Genomic DNA, 18,977 nt, shown 5'->3' on the forward strand with positions numbered 1-18,977 from the left:
TTCTTCCCTTTCCAGAGTTCTGTGGCTCTCTCTCTCAACCTTCATTACAGCCTTACATGGATCAGACTTACTGAGTCAGTGCACCATGGCCCTTCCAGTCTAAAAACCTCATCTTTAGAAGCTGCTTTTAAATCCTAAACTCTTTTCTACCATAAATGCTATTTCTACAGTCTTTTGTCTATCATGTATGTTTGCCATGTATTGTAAGCTCCCTGTAGTAGGGACTGCTAGTAGCGCTTTAAAAATGATAAAAACAGTAATAGCTATCATGGTCTTTACAAGTCCCCTCTGCAGACAGCTCCATTCTCTCTGGACATTCTCTCTACAAACACAACTGCTCTCCTTGCTCTCAACGTCCCGCCACCCCTCTAACTACTGCACGCTCCTTTCTCCTCACAGATACCACTACTACTGATTTTTCCTTACAGTTTGTGTGATCTAGTATGAATGAATTAAAAAATAGCCCTCTTCATAGGGAGGGCTGTTTTGTAACATTGCAAGTAATTTATGTTGCAACTACACACATTAAGTTACTCCAAATTTCAGAGCAGAATTATGCACATAAATTTGTTTTGAAAAGTATCCCACTGAAGCTACACGTAGGCGTTACCTTCCACTCACAAATTTCTGCACCCACCTTTGAATTTTTTAAAATATTTGTGCCTAAGTGCAATTTGTGCCCCACCCTCACCTCCAGGAACGCCTCCTCACAGTCCAGGTACCCTTACATGCAAGCATGACATACGCGTGTAGGCTTTTCTGCACAAACCTGTGCAATTTTTATTTTTTTTTAGAAGCTACGTCAGCAGGGTAAAATGGTGTTTTACCTGCAGCACTGCCTTTGAAAATTACCCCCAATAAAGGAGTTATTCTTCAGTTAAAATAACCTAAATATCTCCTCCTCAGAGCAGTGCAATACATTAGAGTTGAAAAAATTAAATCTATGATGTCTCAAAATAATTTTAATGAAATATTCTTTTAATTAGAAATCAAGATTAAGTGTTTCAAATTTGGTATAGCACTATTTCCAGGGATGTTTCAACACTACATTAAGCTATAAAGCTGTTGGTTATCTGGCTATAGAACTTTTTTTTTCTGGATTCTTACCCTTTAAATTTTGTTTCAGAGAATTAAATTGTTGTTTTAACAAAAAGATTCAAAGCCAACTCCCACTTTAAATATTTAGTGACCCTCCAAAATAAGCATGAAGGACATGACACGTCTAACTTACCTGCTGAATTTTCTTCCTCTTTACGAAGATGACTGTCACAGAAGTCTACCAATGTCATGTAGGCTTTGACGACTCCAATGGTATCTACCTTTTCCATAGCGCGAGACTGTACTTCCTCTTCAGCCTTTTTCACCGCCCTGCTCAAGTAATCGAAAGCTTTGCTGTACAGACCTCCTGCCACCTAAGATTGTGCCAGTATACTAATAAATCAGTCACACATTCATTCAATGTAAATAGGTTTTTTTTTTAATATAATAGCATTCCAAATGTGTACCATATGTACCAACAAAACGGTCTTAGGAATTTCCAGGACTGTTTATAGATGGAGCTATTTTTATACATGATATCTAGAACCATATGCTGCAGAATATACGGCATTGGTGCAGCTAAAATGTGGCTGTTTTGAGTCTCTCTCACTTTGTCCGCATTTTCATCTTATAGCATCTCTAGCCACAAAAACTCGCTTCTGAAAGCACCCACCATGGTGGCTAGGGAAAATATACAGTGGAAAGGAGGCAAAAGACTGGACAGCCATATTTTAATCACATATTTACAAACTAGATTGTTGGCATTTTAAAATTAGCTATTAAAATAGGTTATGCGACTAAATAAAACAAACTATCATTTTGAAGAAGGAGGTAGCCAAACTGGACTGTCTTCTATCCCCCTAAGCACTCCATGGCTCCTCATTTGGCTTTTCTTTTAAAATGAAAGGGAGTTCAATATATATATCACAGGAAGCATGTGTTAACAAATCCTGCTACCACCATACAACAGGGGTTCCCAATCTTTTTGGGAGTGTGGAACTTTTCAAAATTTTCGCCAACCCCCACATGCTTTTCTTAAATTTTTACCTGCAGTTATATGCCATATAGAAAGTTATTCATGTAACATCAATAATTCTATGCAAATCAGACTTATTCATAATAAATAAAACTTATTAAATAATGCTTTACTGATATAAATGAAATATATATAATTATAAAGCACAGTAGTAAATGTGCAAGAACGTACTCATCTTCATTAACTTACAGAGTGTAACTACAGGCAGCCACGTAGCTTGATCTGTCTGGATCTGGTACGACTGGGGGAAATGGACTGGTGGAGTGATGGGGGGGGGGGGGGGGAGAGACTGGCAAGGATGGACTGGTGAAGTGAAAGACTGACCAGGATGGACTGGTAGAGGAAGGGAGGGAATGAGGGAGAGAGAGAGGGACTGACAGATATGGACTAATAGAGGGTGAGGGACATAGACTGGTGGAGGGAGAAAAAACTGGCAGGGATGGACTGGTAGAGAGAGACTGGAGGGGATGGACTGGTGGAGGGAGAGAGAGTCTGGCAGGGCTGGACTAGTGGAGGGAGAGAAGGGGGCTGGTTGGGATGGACTGTGGAGCAGAGAGAGTGTGAGGGACTCTCTTGATAGGGAAGGAGGAAGGATGGATGTTTGGGGAAGGTCCACATCAATAAAAGGGAGAGGTTGAGGTTTCATACACATATTTCTCTCCTAAACCCCCCCAAATGGTATTTTCTTTAATTATTATTCTTTTTCTAAAAAAAAATCACCTGTGACAGGGAAACCACCCTGTTAAATTGATTTTGTTGGGGTCCAATAGCTGCAGTTATAAGCTATATATGCCACACTTACCTGTTACCGAATTCCATAAATGGAGAGGACACCCCCCAGTCATAAATCAAGAGGTACCCCCTACAAACATTTTGTACCATTATCGCAAGGTACTGGACATGCTTGTCAGTGGCATCTCTAGATAGAAGAACCTTCTAAGTAACAAGCCCCTGGCTAGTTTCAACTGTCTACTAAAACTGCCAAACTCAAACAGTAACAACCTCCACCTATGAAAAGGCAATGCTACAAATAATGCACCAGGCCCTAAAATAAACCACAACAGAACTCTTATTAGGCTAACAGAACAAATCAGATTGCAATAGATTCCTTTATAGAAACAACATGCTAGAACACCTCACCTTCAGTCACACAGACAGTCCCTCACCAAATACAGATTAAAGAGACCATAAAATAGAAATACAATGTGCAGACAAAAACTGAATTCGAAACCACAAGAAGCCAGACTCTGTATGCATTGCATCAATGGAAAAATACAAACATCACTATTCCTGATAAAATATCAAATATCAAGAAATATAAAAGATCAATCATAACAGTAAAAACACTAATACAAATAAATATTTCAAAACAGCTGATGAATAAAGGTACATCCAATGATTAAAAACTCACAATTTTTTTTTAATTTACCAAATACTAACAATATTTCAAAACAGCAGACACAAACAATAATTAAAAACATCCTCTGACCTCCATACCTGGGAACTTTTGATTTCTAGTCATCTTGAGATATTTTGGAGTAGTGGGGTGTGGCGGGGTGCACAAACTTTCTTGTCTTTCTGTCATATACACACATTCATTTTCTCACACATTTCCCTCTCTCTCTCTCATACTCACTGACCCTCTCTCGCGCACATACTCTCATACATCTTCCTCTCTTTCTCACACAGGCTTTCACGCCCAATGTCTCTCTCACATACATACAGGTTCTCATTCCCACACACTCCCTCTCTCTCAGGCACACATGCTCCCTTGTCTCTCTCTCACACACACACACACATGTTCACACATACCATACACTCCCCCCTCTCATACACACTCTTACACACATGCTCACACACAACCACACATTCCCCTCGCTCATACACATTCTTCTCATATAAACATGCTTACACACACCCATACACACGTTCTCGCACTCACACACACACTCTCATACACGATCACACACACCCACATGCTCCCTCTCTTTCATACATATATGCTCTCTCGCTCTCACACACGCATATACACACATACTCTTTCTCACTCTTTTTCCAGAATCTGCCTGTTTTCTTCTCTGAGGCCCTTCTTGCTCCAATAAAAAGCCCATGCTCACTTCCCAGCCCTCACCCCATGCTCACATCCTTGCTTGCAAAACCCTCCCCCATCTGGGAACCTCTGCCAAAGAACCTCCTCTGGCAGGACAGTCTTCTGAAAGGGGACTGGTCTGTTCATGGACATGGGACAGTGGAGGGACCAATTGACAATAAGTGAAGGAGTAAATATTAAGTGAAACTTAATACATTGGCCCCTGAGGATGGCTGGGAATCAAAAAATTCCAGGTATAGAGAGCATGAGATTTTTAAATCCTTATTAGTTTCATTATTGGGTGTTATCTGATATGTCTGTTTTGAAATATTTTATGGTTGTTTTGGGAAATTTATAAACATTTTTATGAGGTTTTAATTACTGGATTTTCTTTTCATCAGTTTTGAAATACTTATTCTTTTTATTGTATGGTTTTACTATTATGATTGATGTTTTAAATTTCTTGATTTCATTGTTTGTTGGTTCCTTATTTTGCCTTTAGTATGGGTCTGTCTGTGTTCTGTACATATGACAGAGGTGAGGGATTCTGCTAGTGTACAGTTTCTGTGTAGGAGTTTATAGCAGTCCATCTCATTCTGTTTTCAATAGGAGGTGTACTGGTCTTCTACGGCCTGATGCAAGTTTTGTAGTGCTGTTCTCTCCTCAATAGGATTGTTGCTGTTTGAATCATGGGAGTTAGTATTTTGATATGGCAGATTTATCTTTTGGGGTAAACTGTATTCTTGGCAGGCTTTGATAACTTTTATTGAATCTAAGTATTATCCAAAAATACTGTATATGAGCTATTAAGACAATATAGGATCCTTCTTTAGATGTGAATGTCTCTAATTTGACATCTGAAGAAGGGACCTATATAGTTTAAAAAAACTTTTATAGAATATTTTTAGATACATGTATTTTTTATTTTATATGTATTTCTAGGCAACCTGGCTTGTTCTATTTTTCCTAATTAGAGGTGAATTGGTGTTTTAGAGCCTGATGTAATATTCACAGTATACTGTTTGAATGCCAGCAGTCAGTGCTGTGTTGGTATGGGAGGTTTACTATATTGTAATTGATTATTCATGGCTTTCTGAGGGCCAAGCCCACACTTAATACATGCTACAATAGGTCTAATGCCATATGGGTTCAAGTGTCTTTTGTGTCTTGGGGACAGAGGATTAAGGAAGCAAGACTGCTGGAGATCTGGGGATGGGGTTGAGTGGTGAAGGAAGGGAGAAGGGACAAAGGAAGTGAGACTGCTGGTGACTCAGAGGGGTTGGGAAGGAAGTGGAGAGGGGGCTGAGGAAGTGAGACTGAATCCCCTGTTATAAATGTCATCACGTGCCACTGAAAGGGATCTATGTCTTGGAAGCATATACTCTTCATAATTTTGTTAGTGCAATAAAATATATCACAGCCTTCAAAAGATTCCAGTTGTCTTCTCCCTCCAATGTTCTGCCATTGTGATCTCTGAAGTATCTGTTCTAAACAAGCCTCAATAACTGAGCAAAGAGTGCTTTAGGACAGTCATCAGAATGTATAACCTTTTTTTCTAGTCAATCTCAATCTTAGAACTTTTTTTGCACATTGCTTACCTTTTCTGGATTTTCAGACATTGCACCAGAGAGTTGTAAGACCTTTTCGACTTTATTTTTATCAATGTATCGAAGACATCTTGGTTCCTTGCAAACAGCGTTAGCTATGATAGAATAAGTAGTACCTAGCAGTAGGTTTTGATTCCTGGATTCTCGTGTGTTGTCTCTGAGATAATCATTTTTTATCTCCTCTATCAAGAAACAAAAATGAACAAAATTTCGTACTTTGGCAAACCAATTATTCTCTAACCTTGTCTTAGTTTAGACTTGACAAGTCCCCCATTACTACCAGGTAAACCTTATTTTAAGCCCATACAGTTTCAGAAGATTTTTAAAGTAATGAACTTACAGTCCCACTGTCATGCTGGATAGTTTTTTTATTCAGATCAGATAACTGCTCATAAACTACCACTAAAAAAATAACACAAAATCATAACACCTAAGAAAACATTCTGAGATCCATATTCAGTTGGCTGGTTAGTGGAAAAGTTATTCGGCTAAAGTTATTTAGACGACTTGTCCCACATATTCAGCGGAAGAAACGACCTGCTTATTATGCCGGCCTAAAGTTAACCAGCTACATACAGCTGGATAAAAAAACAACCTAACCAGCTGTATTTGAAAATAGCTGGGTAGATTTTTTAGTTATACGGCCTTGTGTGGCTGGTTAACGTGCTACTTAACTGTATATCTTGGAAAGATATCTGGCTAAGTAATGTTGTCATCTACTAAAGAAAAAAATAAGTTGACCCTTCCCTCCACCTCAAAGCATAAGTCAATTCCCTCCCCTTCAAAGCATAAGTCAATTCATACATTGTATCCTACTCACCCGGCCCCTAAATCGTAGAGATCTGCCCCGTTTTGGAAGCCGGGCCCCCTTCCCGATGTTACCTTTAAAAGCAGCTCAGCCTGCCTCCCCCCTCCCACCCACCCAGAAAAAGCATGGCTCCCGCGCCTCATCCTCACCAAGAGCAAGGGACCCTCCGCCCCGCTCCCAGCGCTGCTGTGACAGAGGCAGCGCTGGAAACAAACTTGAACATAAGCTAACACTTCCAGCGCTGCCTCTGTCACAGCAGCGCTAGAAGCACTGGGAGTGGGGCAGAGGTTCTCTTGATCCTGGTGAATAAGAAAAAGGTATCAGTGGGGATGGGGGAGCCATGCTTTTTCTTAGTGGCTCCCCCATCCCCCTTCTGCTTTGTGGGGGGAAGGGAGGGAGGGGATGGGGCAATTTTTTCTTTAGTAGATGACAGCGCTACCTAAGAACATAAGAACATAAGAAATAAAAAAAAAAAAAAAAAAAAGAATTCAGCTGGATATTAAAAAAAAAGTGCTTGAAGGGCGATCCGGGGAGGGTCTTAGATAGCCGGCTAACTTAGCCAAATATTGGGTACATCCAGCTAAAGACCTGCTTCAGAGCAAGCTTAAAGTTATGTGGTCTTGTGTGGCTGGCTAATGCGCTGCTTAACCGCTTTTCGCGAATTTAACTTTTGCTGTAATAGAGCAGCCAAAACAATTTTCACGTGGTGATGACTTTGATAGATATCTGTTACAACGGGAACAAAGATGGATTTATCTCTTTGATACTGTGGCACCTAAGGGGTTAAATGAAAAGACTGGTCTTTGTTCTGATTGGATTCAGTCTGTTTTGTGAATTTGTGATTGACAGCTTGGGTGACAATTAGCTTCCAGTGACGCTAATGCTTTGAGCTTTAAATAGAGGAAATGAAGGGGGGAGCATTCCTAAGCGTTATGGCGCCATTTATAAAATTGCATTTGTAAAGGTGATTTGTGAGAATCACTTATTCCACAGAAGTTAAGAAGTGGCTGTGTTATATATACAAATTTTGGGTGGAAGAGTCCTTTTGCAGGATGTTGATTTTTGTAGGAGGTTGGATTTTTGTAGTGCATGAATTTTTATTGTATGTTTTAGGAGTGGTAATATGAAGAGTCTCTGGTGCAGTGAGTGTTTGATTTAAAAAATATCCCCTGATGAGGGCTGTTTAGCCGAAACATGGTCCGTGTTGGGAACATTTTTTGATTAACAAGATTGATACATTTTTGAATAGTGCAACTAAATGCCGGATTACATGAGCTAAGTATTTGCTGATTTTTAGCGAATTTATTGAGTCATGAGTGGTTTATAATAAAATTACACTTTAAGTAATTAAGATTAAAATAGAATCGAATAAAACAAAATTAAAAAAAAATTATATAAAGGAGACTGTACATGATTACAATTTATAGTGCCATAAAGGCTGATACTGCCTGGGGCCCTCTGTGGGCAAGAGACAGTGGATTAAATCGGAGGCACTTTGATTCTATGATACCTTTTCTGCTTATTATGTGAATTTTTCTTAGAATTGAGTAAATATTTGATTGGGAGATCTATTTTCCCTCTCCTTGGTTGTTTTTGATTACAATAATTAGCAGGACATGTAGGACCCAGTGAGGGTTTTCTGAGGAGTGGTGTAGTCATAGCATGATTGAAAACAGTGGGAACATTTGTAGTGGAAAGTGATAGACTGAGTATGTGACAGATGAAAGGGATAACTGCAGAAGAACAGATCTGAGTGGGAATAAGATCAGAGAAACAAGTAGTGAGTTTGGAGGATGAGATAAGACGGGCAGTTCCTCTTCTGTGATTTCAGAAAAGGAGGGGGCCAGAGGAAGGGGAGAGGAACGGAGTGGGGGAGGGGGAGGAGACTTGGTTGTGAACTCAAGATAAATTTTGCGAACCTTTAGTCATCAGCCATAGTTTGAGGTAAGAGAACGTGGGGTTGAAGGTAAAGGCAGCTTGAAGAGGGGACCGAGTGTGCCAGAGATGGCAAGCATTGGGGGCAAAAGAGAAGTCTTGCCTAGCAAGTGCAATAGACTGGAAGGAGATCAGCGTGAATTTTAAATGTAAGCAGCCAGCACAGGATCAGGAGTTTAGCCAGAGAAGCTCTGCAGAGGTGGCACAGGAATGTAGGGAGCACATTCTGGAAGTGAGCCAAGGCTGGGGTTTGGTGTGCCTTACAGGACGAGTAAATGAGGGACAAGCGTGTCTAAAGAGAAGAGTATAATGTTGTAAGAAGAAAACGCCTCATCAACTGACTCATCCAATGCAGTGAAGGAGAGGAAAGATGAGACAGTAATGGAGAGGATAAAAGGTTCAACAATTTGGAGATTCCTTGAAAGATGATGATGATGATTGGACAAGGCCATAGAAGAGGGTGGTTGCATGTGAAAGTTATCAGATGATGGTTCGAGAAGGGAAGAAATGAAGTGAAGAAATCTGAGAGACAGCAGTTAGGAAAAAAGGACCAAGTCATGGCATTGACCATGCTGGTGAGCATTGGCTGTATAACAGAACTGGAAGTCAGCTAATGGATTTTTGTACACCAAATTTAAGATTTTACACTTTTAAGCACTGAAGCTTATTTTCTAATGTTTGATCTTTTCCAGCTATTTCCAAGTCCCCCCTTTATTTTTACCTTACGATGTGTCTACTCTGTTACAGATTTTTGTATCAGCAAACATTTTCACCTCTAGTCCCTCTGCAGTATAATAAAGAAATTCAAAGGAACAGGTCCTAGCAGGCAGCCTTGGCATACCCCACTGATCACATTTCCTTCAGCAGAGAGAGGATTCCCTTGTTCAGCACTTTCCATGCTCTGTTACTTAATCAGGTCCTAACCCAATTTACAAATTTCTATCCTGCTCCCATACCATCCAGCTTGTTTAACAGTCTTCTCTGTAGAACAGGGCCAAATTTATCACTGAAGCCCAGATAAGCAGCATATGCTGCATCTCTCTTATTTACCATTTTTGTCACTGCTCTACAGAACTCAGTGAAGTTTGTCTGATAGCATCTTCCCTTTGTGAAACCATATTCCCTGTACGTACCCGGATTGGTCCAGACTGTGGGTTTTGCCTCCCTTCCAGCAGATGGATACAGAGAAAACCTTGAAGAGCACCCCCTCTTATACCCATGTGCCACCTGCATCTTTTTCAGTATTTCTCTGACTCCAGCAGATGGAAGTGGTACAAAACCTGCGGTCTTGAACTTTAAAAAAAACCCCAAACAAACAAAAGTACGATTAGGGAAGTTTTTTTCTTAATATCCTTTTCCTTAACAGATCAAGCAGGACAACAAGCTCAGGACAGACAGCAAGGTTAATCCTCCCAGGGGGTTGGCAGGTCCTGGTGGGACCATCCCCACTGGTTGCAGGTACCTAAATCTGGGGTTGGATACCCTGCTTGCTCCTTACTTTCGTGAGGCACTAGGAGTGAAAACCGGTGGTCCGGTCCCTCCCCCTCCCTGTTCCAGGAGGACACATCAGTTCTACTACTGGTAACTCATTTTTTTTCTTGTGGGAGGCTTTCCCCTTTCAAAAAAAAAAAAAAAAGCCTGCTGTTTTTTTTCTTTACTTCTGCCGCGGCGACTGCGCACTCAGCAGCAGGGCTGTGTAGCTCCTGTGTTTCCTTCAGCGCCCGACATCTGGTTCTCCTCGCTCACCTTTTTGCCGGCCATGCCGTGTGCCTCATGTTGCTTGGCCTGCGGGGAGTCAGCTTCGCAGCTCTCCTGCGCAGGGGAGGGGATATCTGATGTCAGCAGGGGAACAGCAGCTAAGTCCATGGAGCAGGTTAACGGCCCAATGCCTGAAAGACCGTGGGAACGGCGGCCATTTTGAATTCATTTGCTGCCACGCCTGATACAGTGGATGGGGAGGGGATCTCCCGCCCTCCTTTTCCCTGCTGATTCAAAGCCCCTGACAAACCTCAGGGCTCATTTTTGGATGCAGCGGATGATGACCCCGCATCCCTAGCGAGGGATTTTGTAGGTCAGCTGTCGGCCTTTACTGTGGACTTTGTGCTCTTGATGCACAAAGCTTATCTCGCGAGCCAGTCTCAACGTGGTAAAGCATCAATGCATAGGCCACGGGACGGTCCTCCGCCTCCTAAGGTCTCCAAGCGGCTGGAGCTGCAGGGGGCGATTAGGCTTCGTAAGGTCCGGAGTCACAGTGAACCTCCTCGAGGGGACTCTGGCTCCGTAGAGCGTCCAGGGCCTGAAGCTTCCACGCCTCCCCCACTCTCCAACGCGGGGGATCAGGGTGATGAAGCAGAGAGCCTTACACTGGTGGATGGCGACGACCCGAGGGTCGTCCGTTTATTTCAGAGGGATGAACTTGACCTGCTAATCCCACATGACCTCTTCGAGTTGGTAATTTTGTTGCTTCAGGAGGTCCCAAGCCCAGGACACGGTAGACCCTGTACTGGCCAGATTGCGGGGTCTGGCGATGACATTCCCTTTTCATCCTATGCTCCAGGAATTGAAGCTCCATGAATGGGATTCTCTGGAATCCGGCCTGCGAGTGGGACAAGCTATGGATGAGCCATGGATAAGCTCTATCCGCTGCCTGAGGATTCCTTGGAACTTCTGAAGGTTCCCTAAGGTAGACGATTTGGTGTCAGTTGTCACCAAGAGGACTACTATTCTGGTGGCAGGAACGGCAGCCCTTAAGGATCTTCAGGACAGAAAGCTCGAGGTCTGTCTTAAGATAATATTTGAGGTGTCAGTGCTGGGAATTCAGGCTGTTTGCAGCAGTCTCATGCAGCGATTGAGCCTGAGGTGGATTCAGCAACGCCTCAGTGCGAAAGACCTCTCTCCTCAGGAGTCTGAGCAGGCTGAGCATTAGAGGCAGCGGTGGTGTATGGCGCGGATGCCTTATATGACCTCCTCCGTACCTCGTCCAGGACAATGGTTTTCGCGGTTTCGGCCAGGTGGCTTTTGTGGTTATGCATCTGGTCTGCTGATATTTCGTCCAAGTCTCAGCTGGGAGTGCTCCCTTTCAAGGGCAAGTTCCTCTTTGGGGAAGATATGGAGAAACTGATTAAGTCCTTAAGGAGAAAAAGGTACATAAACTACCCGAGGACAAACCTAGGGGTCCTAAAGGTTTTCTCACTTCCCGCTCTCGCGGTCAGAGGCAGTTTCGCCAGAGTAGGGCGCCTCCCCTGGGACAGCGAAAGTCGTTGGGAAGGTCTCAATCTTGGTCTCACTCCTTTCAATGACGTAGACCGAACCGTGATGGGTTCAATCAGGGGTCTATGGGACCCAAATCCTCTCAATGAGACAACGCTGACCCATTCCTCGGTTCCAATCATAGGGGAACAACTGTCCCTGTCCTAAACATCATAGAACACGACTACAGTTTAGAATTTGCTCGGCCTCTCAGAGACGTGTTCCTGATCTCTCCTTGCAGGTCACTGATAAAGAAATAGATCGTGAATCAGACCCTGTGCCGCCTGGAAGATCTTGGGGCCATTGTTCTGGTTCCTCCAGATGAGTGCAGGACCGGTAAATACTCCATCTATTTTGTAGTGCCCAAAAAGGAAGGTTCCTTCCATCCCATTCTGGATCTCAAAAAGGTGAACAGAGCTCTCAAAGTGCCACATTTTCGGATGGAAACCCTGTGCTCAGTCATTACTGCGGTGCGCAGCAGCGAGTTCTTGGCTTCCCTGGACCTCAAGGAAGCATATCTGCACATCGGGATCTGCAAGGAGCATCAAAGATTCCTCAGATTCATGATCCTCGGGAGGCAATTTCAGTTCTGTGCCCTGCATTTCGGGTTGGAGACAGCTCCCTGCACCTTCACCAAGGTAATGGTGGTAGTGGCAGCAGCTCTCAGATGAGAGGGAATATTAGTTCATCCATACCTGGACGATTGGCGCATTCGGGTGAAATCAGAGGACCTTTGCAAGTTGGCGATACACAAGGTCTTACATCGTCTACACTCACTCGGTTGGGTCATCAATCTTTCCAAGAGACATCTGCTTCCCTCCCAGGTCCTGGACTTCTTGGGAGCACGATTCGATACCAGGGTCAGAAAAGTCTACACCTCAGGGAGGATCGGAAAACCAAGCTGATGTCACAGGTCCAACAACTCCTGTCTGTGCCAGTTCCCAGAGACTGGGATTACTTGCAGGTTCCTGGATCCATGGTGTCCACTCGAGTTGGTTCCGTGGACGTTTGCTCATTTGCTTCCTTTGCAGAGAGCATTGCTTTCCCGCTGGAATCTGAGGAATTCCAGGTTCCTTTACCACTCAAGGAGTCCGCCAGGTCCAGTCTTGGTTGGTGGCTTGTCCTCGACCACTTGAGGTGAGGTGTGGATCTCGAGGTGCCTCAATGGATAGTAGTCACCATGGACGCCAGTCTCTCCGGTTGGAGAGCTGTGTGCCAATCTCAGTCGGCCCAGGGACGGTGGTCACAGTAGGCGGCGCAATGGTCCATCAATCGCCTGGAAACGAGAGTGGTGCGCCTGGCCTTGCAGAGGTTTCTCCCCCTCATCTGCAGTCGGGCAGTACGAGTTTTGTCCGAAAATGTGACAACAGTAGCCTACATCAACCATCAAGGGGGAACCAAGAGTCTTCTGGTAACTTTGGAAGCGGAGAAGCTGATGGCCTGGGTGGAATGGCACCTAACCCTACTGGCGGCCTCTCACATAGCAGGAGTCAACAATATGCACGCTGATTTTCTCATCCAGCAGAAGCTGGACCCTGGAGAATGGGAGCTGTCCGAAGCAATGACATTCATCTCTCGCCGATGGGCACTCATTTGGACCCGATAGCGACTAAGCAAAATGCAAAAGCCCCGCGATTTTTCAGTCGCAGAAGGGAGCATGGGGCAGAAGGAGTGGATGCCCTGCTACTTCCCTGGCCCGAAGATGTTCTGCTCTATGTGTTTCCTCCATGGTCACTGGTGGGCAGGTTTCTGAGGCGAACAGTTACCCCAGTAGCTCCGGAATGGCCTCAGAGACTGTGGTTCAAGGACCTTGTCAATCTGGCTTTGGAAGGTCCACTATGTCTAAGTCATCTTCCAAACCTGCTGCTTCAGAGTCCAGTATTTTTCGGCCAGGCGGATCGCTTCTGCCTAGTGGCCTGGCTTAGGAGAGGAGGCAGTTGAGAAAGAAAGGTTATCCTGAGGATGTTATATCCACCCTCCTACAGGCACGGACGAACTCTACTTCGCTAACTTATGTTAGGGTATGGAAGGTCTTAGACTCTTGATGTAACGAGCAAGGGGTCCTTCCTCATCAGGCCTCCGTGGCGCAAAATCTGTTTTTTCTACAGAAAGGTCTTAGCAAGGGGTTATATCCTTTAGTTCCCTCCACGTGCAAGTAGCAGCTTTGGGTTGTCTTTGAGGCAGAGTGAAGGGTACATCTCTGGCAGCACACCCTGATGTGGTACGTTTTCTTAGAGGGGCAAAGCACTTTAACTCTCCGGTCCATCCCATTTGTCCTTCATGGAGTCTGAATATAGTGCTTTGGGGCTTTATGTGAACCGCCTTTTGTGCCCCTCAAGAAGAACACCTTAAAAGATCTGACTCTCAAAACGGTGTTTCTAGTGGCTATATGCTCCGCTAAAAGGATCTCGGAGATTCAAGCTCTCTCCTGTAGGGAGCCTTTTCTACGAATTTCTGATTCCGGAGCGTCGCTCAGAACGGTTCTGTCCTTTCTACCGAAGGTTGTTTTGGCTTTCCATTTAAATCAGTCCGTGGAGCTTCCAGCCTTCCCAGTTTTCAATCGGGATACTCCTCATGCCAGAGATGTCAGAAGAGTGCTTTTGCGTTACCACAAGGTCACCAACGCCTTTCGGCTTTCTGATCATCTTTTCGTTCTGTGGAGTGGGCCTAAGAAAGGTCATAAAGCGTCCAAGACTACTACTGCCCGTTGGTTGAAGGAGGCTATCACTTCTGCATATACTTGTCGTGGTCGACCTGTTCCAGATGGTTTAAAAGCTAATTTGGTTCAGTCACAAGCTGCTTCCTGGGCTGAGAGCCAGATGGTATCACCACAAGAAATCTGCAGAGCAGCGACTTGGAAGTCTCTGCATACTTTTGCCAGACACTATCGCTTGGACGTCAACAGCTTTGGGAGCAGTGTCATTCGAGTGGGACTCTCCGGGTCCCCCCAATTAGGGAAGTTTTGGTACATCCTAGAAGTCTGGACTGATCCGGGTATGAACAGGGAAAGGAAAATTGGTTCTTACCTGCTAATTTTCATTCCTGTTGAACCACAGATCAGTCCAGACACCTGCCCAGTGGGTAGGGTGTTTTTCGGGGAAAGTCCGCTCGTTGCTTTCTATTCACAGTTTTTTCTATTTGTTGCTGCAGAAGATGCCTACAGATTATTTCTCGCATGTACATAGTTTTCTTCTTGTCTTTGCTTGATCTGTTCATTGATTAAACTGCTCTGATAATGATAATACTGAAGAGACGCTTCCCTTCCATCTGCTGGAAGGGAAGCAAAACCCAGCAATCTGGACTGATCCGTGGTACTACAGGAACGAAAATTAGCAGGTAAGAATCAATTTTCCTTTAACTGATGTCCTGTAATCAACTTGTTTTAAAGTGCTGTACTGCTAGATTTGAATTTGATGCCCTCAGAACTATGACTGCAATTGTAGGACGATGACCTCAGATGCTTGTGCTCTGAGGCAGTAGTTCAGTAATCAGAGCTGCAGTGTGTTGGAAGACTGTAATGACTGATGAGAGGACAAAGCAAACCGGCAAGTGGAATGATGGATGATCAGTCTGCCTTCTCAATGGATGCCCCAGAAGAGGTGATATCTGCTCTTCAGTTAGGGCTGGAGGGTGAAAGATCATTTGATTGAGATTTATGCCCCTGAAGATATTAGCTCTGTCATCCCTCCACCTCTGCAAGCTCCTTCTAGTGTTTCATTATTCGGTATCTGAGCAGTAGTTTTCTAGTTTAAAAGCTTTCTGACTGAAATCATGAAAGAACTGGGTGCCCCCCCCCCCCCACCCCCACCCAGAGAACTGTTCTCAAGTTGAAAGATCAAGATGAGAAGATTTCCTTAGGTATTGCTTCTGCTCTTCAATGTGAAGGAAAAATGTCTTCAATGTAAGATTTACAGGCAATAGTGGTAAAGGGTAACAATCTTCAATATAAAGTGGAAATGCTCTAAAATAATATTAGAAGATCTAAACTTCACTTCACTAATTTTCCTAGACTTTAGTCTGCTTCATCAAGAGATATACTTGACTGAGGTGCTCAAATTTTCTTCAGAGTCATTACCTTCGGCTGTGAGAATTCAATATCTTCCAACCCTCAATGTACAAGGAATAGGAAGTGTTGGAATTAGATCCCCACAGACTTCAGCTAGGTCTTAATTTGACTGTGTTATTGGAACAGTATTAGGAAAAAGTTGTGGAGAGAACAATCCTTTTGGTTTCCTTTATTTTAGAACTCAATAAGAATTAGACTCAGAGCTTTTTTCATGTACAAAGGCGTTCTTTTTTTGGCAAAAGATCAGGGTTTATTCAGATCTTTGTAAAGTTGCTCAAGGTATGAGAAAGAAGTTCCTGGCATTGCGGAATAGGGTTGTTTCTTTGGGTGTGGAATTTTTCCTTAAATTTCCAATGAAGTGTATAATTATGTATCACAGGGTTAGCTTTGTTTTCTATGATCCAGCGCAGTTGGAGAAGTGTTTAGATGAAAGATCTTGACAGCTGAATGCAGAATGCAATCTGGTGATGGAAGTAGGATAATAGTAGTCCACTGTCTGTTTTTCCTTAAGGCTCCATTGTTTTGCTTTGTTTTTTCCTAATTCTCCTTTACCTACCTTCTTTTCGACTATTTTGCAACATGTAACTTATGGATGATTTCTTCTTTTGTTATTGCAATTTTTTTGTTGTTTAGTTATATGTTGCATTTATTTTCTCTTAGTTTAGTTTTTGCTTAACTTTAAATTTTGGAACATGTAATAAATATAATATTAAAGTACTGTACTATCTTTTTCTTCAGTATTGCTTCCATAGTGTTGCCTATTATTAGGTTAGATTAATAGGTCTGTAGTTACCCACTTTTGCATAGTGAGACTACAAAGGCTCTCCCTCTAGTTCACTGCTTTTAAAGACAACCTGAATAAAATGTGAAAGTTATGGTCAAGGGACACTAATGAAATAAGAGACTTAGGCAGATGATGCAGTGGTGGAGGGACATAGGGAGATGATATATAACACAGTAGAGAATGGGAGGTGTTGGATGGATATAGGGGACAGTGATGGAGGGGCACAGGGATTCAGGGGAAACTGTGTTTATGTATGTGTAAACCTGGGTACCCTTTTGGGTAACCAGTAAGCCCTAAGAAATAGTGCTAATGAAGTTAGTGAAAGAAATAATTAGGGGCGGATCCATTTATGTGGAGCCCTCCCCTTCAGGGTGCTAAAATTGATGTCCTACTCTGAGGTTTTATAGCAGAGCTCTGCCAAGGGCTCTGAGGGCAGTCTAAGTCTGCAGTTCAGGAAGAATGTTAGAGATTTTTCCTCAGTTATATTTCTGGCCTAACTGGGGGCCTGGGCTCCATCCTGCATGGGATCCTTTGGGACTGGTCAAGGGGGCTCCACTTCTGCACTTTTCTCCGAAGGTTCAGAGTGGTTGCCCTGAGAATATTTTGGCTTTTGGATTTCTAAGTGGTAAGAACCTTGCTGGACACCTGGGTCTTTCCTGACTTCAGGGCATGGGAGAGCCCTGTGTCTGGGATACGCAGGGATAGGGAAGACTTTCCCCTGAAGTGGTGGTGACCTGCTGCAAAGGGTAACTCTGGTGTTATTTCCTTTTTGGGGAACCAGAAGAAGATATTTTTGAAGATCTGGAAGAAAGTGCTTTCTGCCCCTTTTCCTACTGTATCGGTTCCATTCAGGATCTCTCCCATAAGGGACCCCCTATCAAGAGAAAAGGAAAAAGAACTACTAACTGTAAGTAGGAACCTATTTATAATTTGGAGGATACCCATCCAGAGTCTTCGTGCCCCTGGGGAAAGAAAGGATTTGCTCTCTGTGCTGAGAAGATTTTTGGCCAGTTTGAAAGGGGTTTTCCCAAATATCTGAGGGTTGCTCTGCCCACTGGGAACACCATTTTCCTAATCCAGGGGGAAGGATAGTTCCCTTGCCTACTTAAAAGACTCCTGCACGAATACAGGAAAAAGGATTTGTAAAAACAGCCAGGAAGACTGTGATGCTGGAACATATTTATTATATCATTAAGAGTTTATAGTACAGATTTTAAGTTTGGACACTCATTCAATTAATTTATTTGGGCACTACGAACACAAAGTCCGAGACAGAACAGTGCTGTAAGGGGTAATAGCGCATGGAACACGCGTGGCCAACCCCCCCCCCCCTGAAATTAATAGTGCTCATCACATGCAAATACATGTTGATGAGCCTATTAGTTATTCACCCGGAATACTAAAAGGGCAGGCGTTAACTTTGAAAGCAGCGGGAAAACTGCTTTTCTGTACACCCTCTGATTTAATATCATAGCGATGTTGTCAGAGGAACCAAAAATAAAAAAACAAAACAAAACAAAAACAAAATAAAAAAATCTGCCTGCCAGTCGGCGGGTTTGAAAACAGATACTCAATTTTGCCAGCGTCCGTTTTCCAAACCAGTGGCTATCAGTGGGTTCAAAAACCAATGCAGGTAAAATTAAACTTGGTTGTCGGACCCGCTGACAGCAGCCACTCCCGCTAATAAGGAGGTGCTAGGGACGTGCTTGTGTCCCCAGTGCCTCCTTATTAGCGTGCTGCCTCATTTGAATACAAAATCACGCACCCAGGAGAGGTGCCTGGGCGCGTGTCGGGAGAGCGGGCACTTGGCTCGCTGCACCAGCTCTGCTGCACTTCTTATTACATCGGCCTGACAGTGAGCAAAGTTTTCCCCTCTCCAGGGATAACCAAAAGGATGTCAGCCACCCCTGCACTGGGACCCAAAAGGAACCCTTCCCACCCACCCCAGCCGAAAGATCCACACACTGGGGGGAAAGGTGCAACAAAAACAGCTAGCTAGGGTTCTGCCCAAAGAACTTACAAATGGGTTTACGGCCCCACCTGTGCAGGATACACACACTGGGGTACAATTACACATGTGAGAGACCGATTAGTTGGTTGTGTGTTCATGGCTCTGTGTGTACATATGAAAAAGAAGTTATATCTGGATAAGTATGTGGGAGAACATGTTAGAGAAAAAACAACTGTGTACATAAGACAGAGACAGTTTGGCTGTGTGTCTAAGAGGGTATGTGTTTCTGTAAATGAGGTTGTGGATGTTCTGCCTGTGTAAGCCAGAGCCATTTCCACAGTTAAAAGGTATTTTTTTTGTTTTTTTAAACCATTGTCCATCCAACAAATGGTAAAAGCACTTGCGTATACAGCA

The 18,977-nt window shown here is 43.6% G+C and overlaps 1 protein-coding gene across 2 annotated transcripts in view; it reads right to left on the reverse strand.

Moving 5' to 3' along the window:
• The window catches only part of PRKDC (protein kinase, DNA-activated, catalytic subunit), a 683,602-nt gene that overhangs the window by 110,359 nt on the left and 554,266 nt on the right, over positions 1–18,977 (reverse strand). For both annotated transcript variants that reach the window (XM_029591248.1, XM_029591249.1), the window contains 2 exons: positions 5,762–5,952; positions 1,232–1,412 (listed from right to left, as the gene is read on the reverse strand). In XM_029591248.1, coding sequence (XP_029447108.1) covers positions 1,232–1,412; positions 5,762–5,952 — 372 coding nt within the window. The remainder of the gene's footprint in view (positions 1–1,231; positions 1,413–5,761; positions 5,953–18,977) is intronic.

Source organism: Rhinatrema bivittatum, chromosome 2, assembly GCF_901001135.1.
Source record: "Rhinatrema bivittatum chromosome 2, aRhiBiv1.1, whole genome shotgun sequence".
NCBI classification, from domain to species: domain Eukaryota; kingdom Metazoa; phylum Chordata; class Amphibia; order Gymnophiona; family Rhinatrematidae; genus Rhinatrema; species Rhinatrema bivittatum.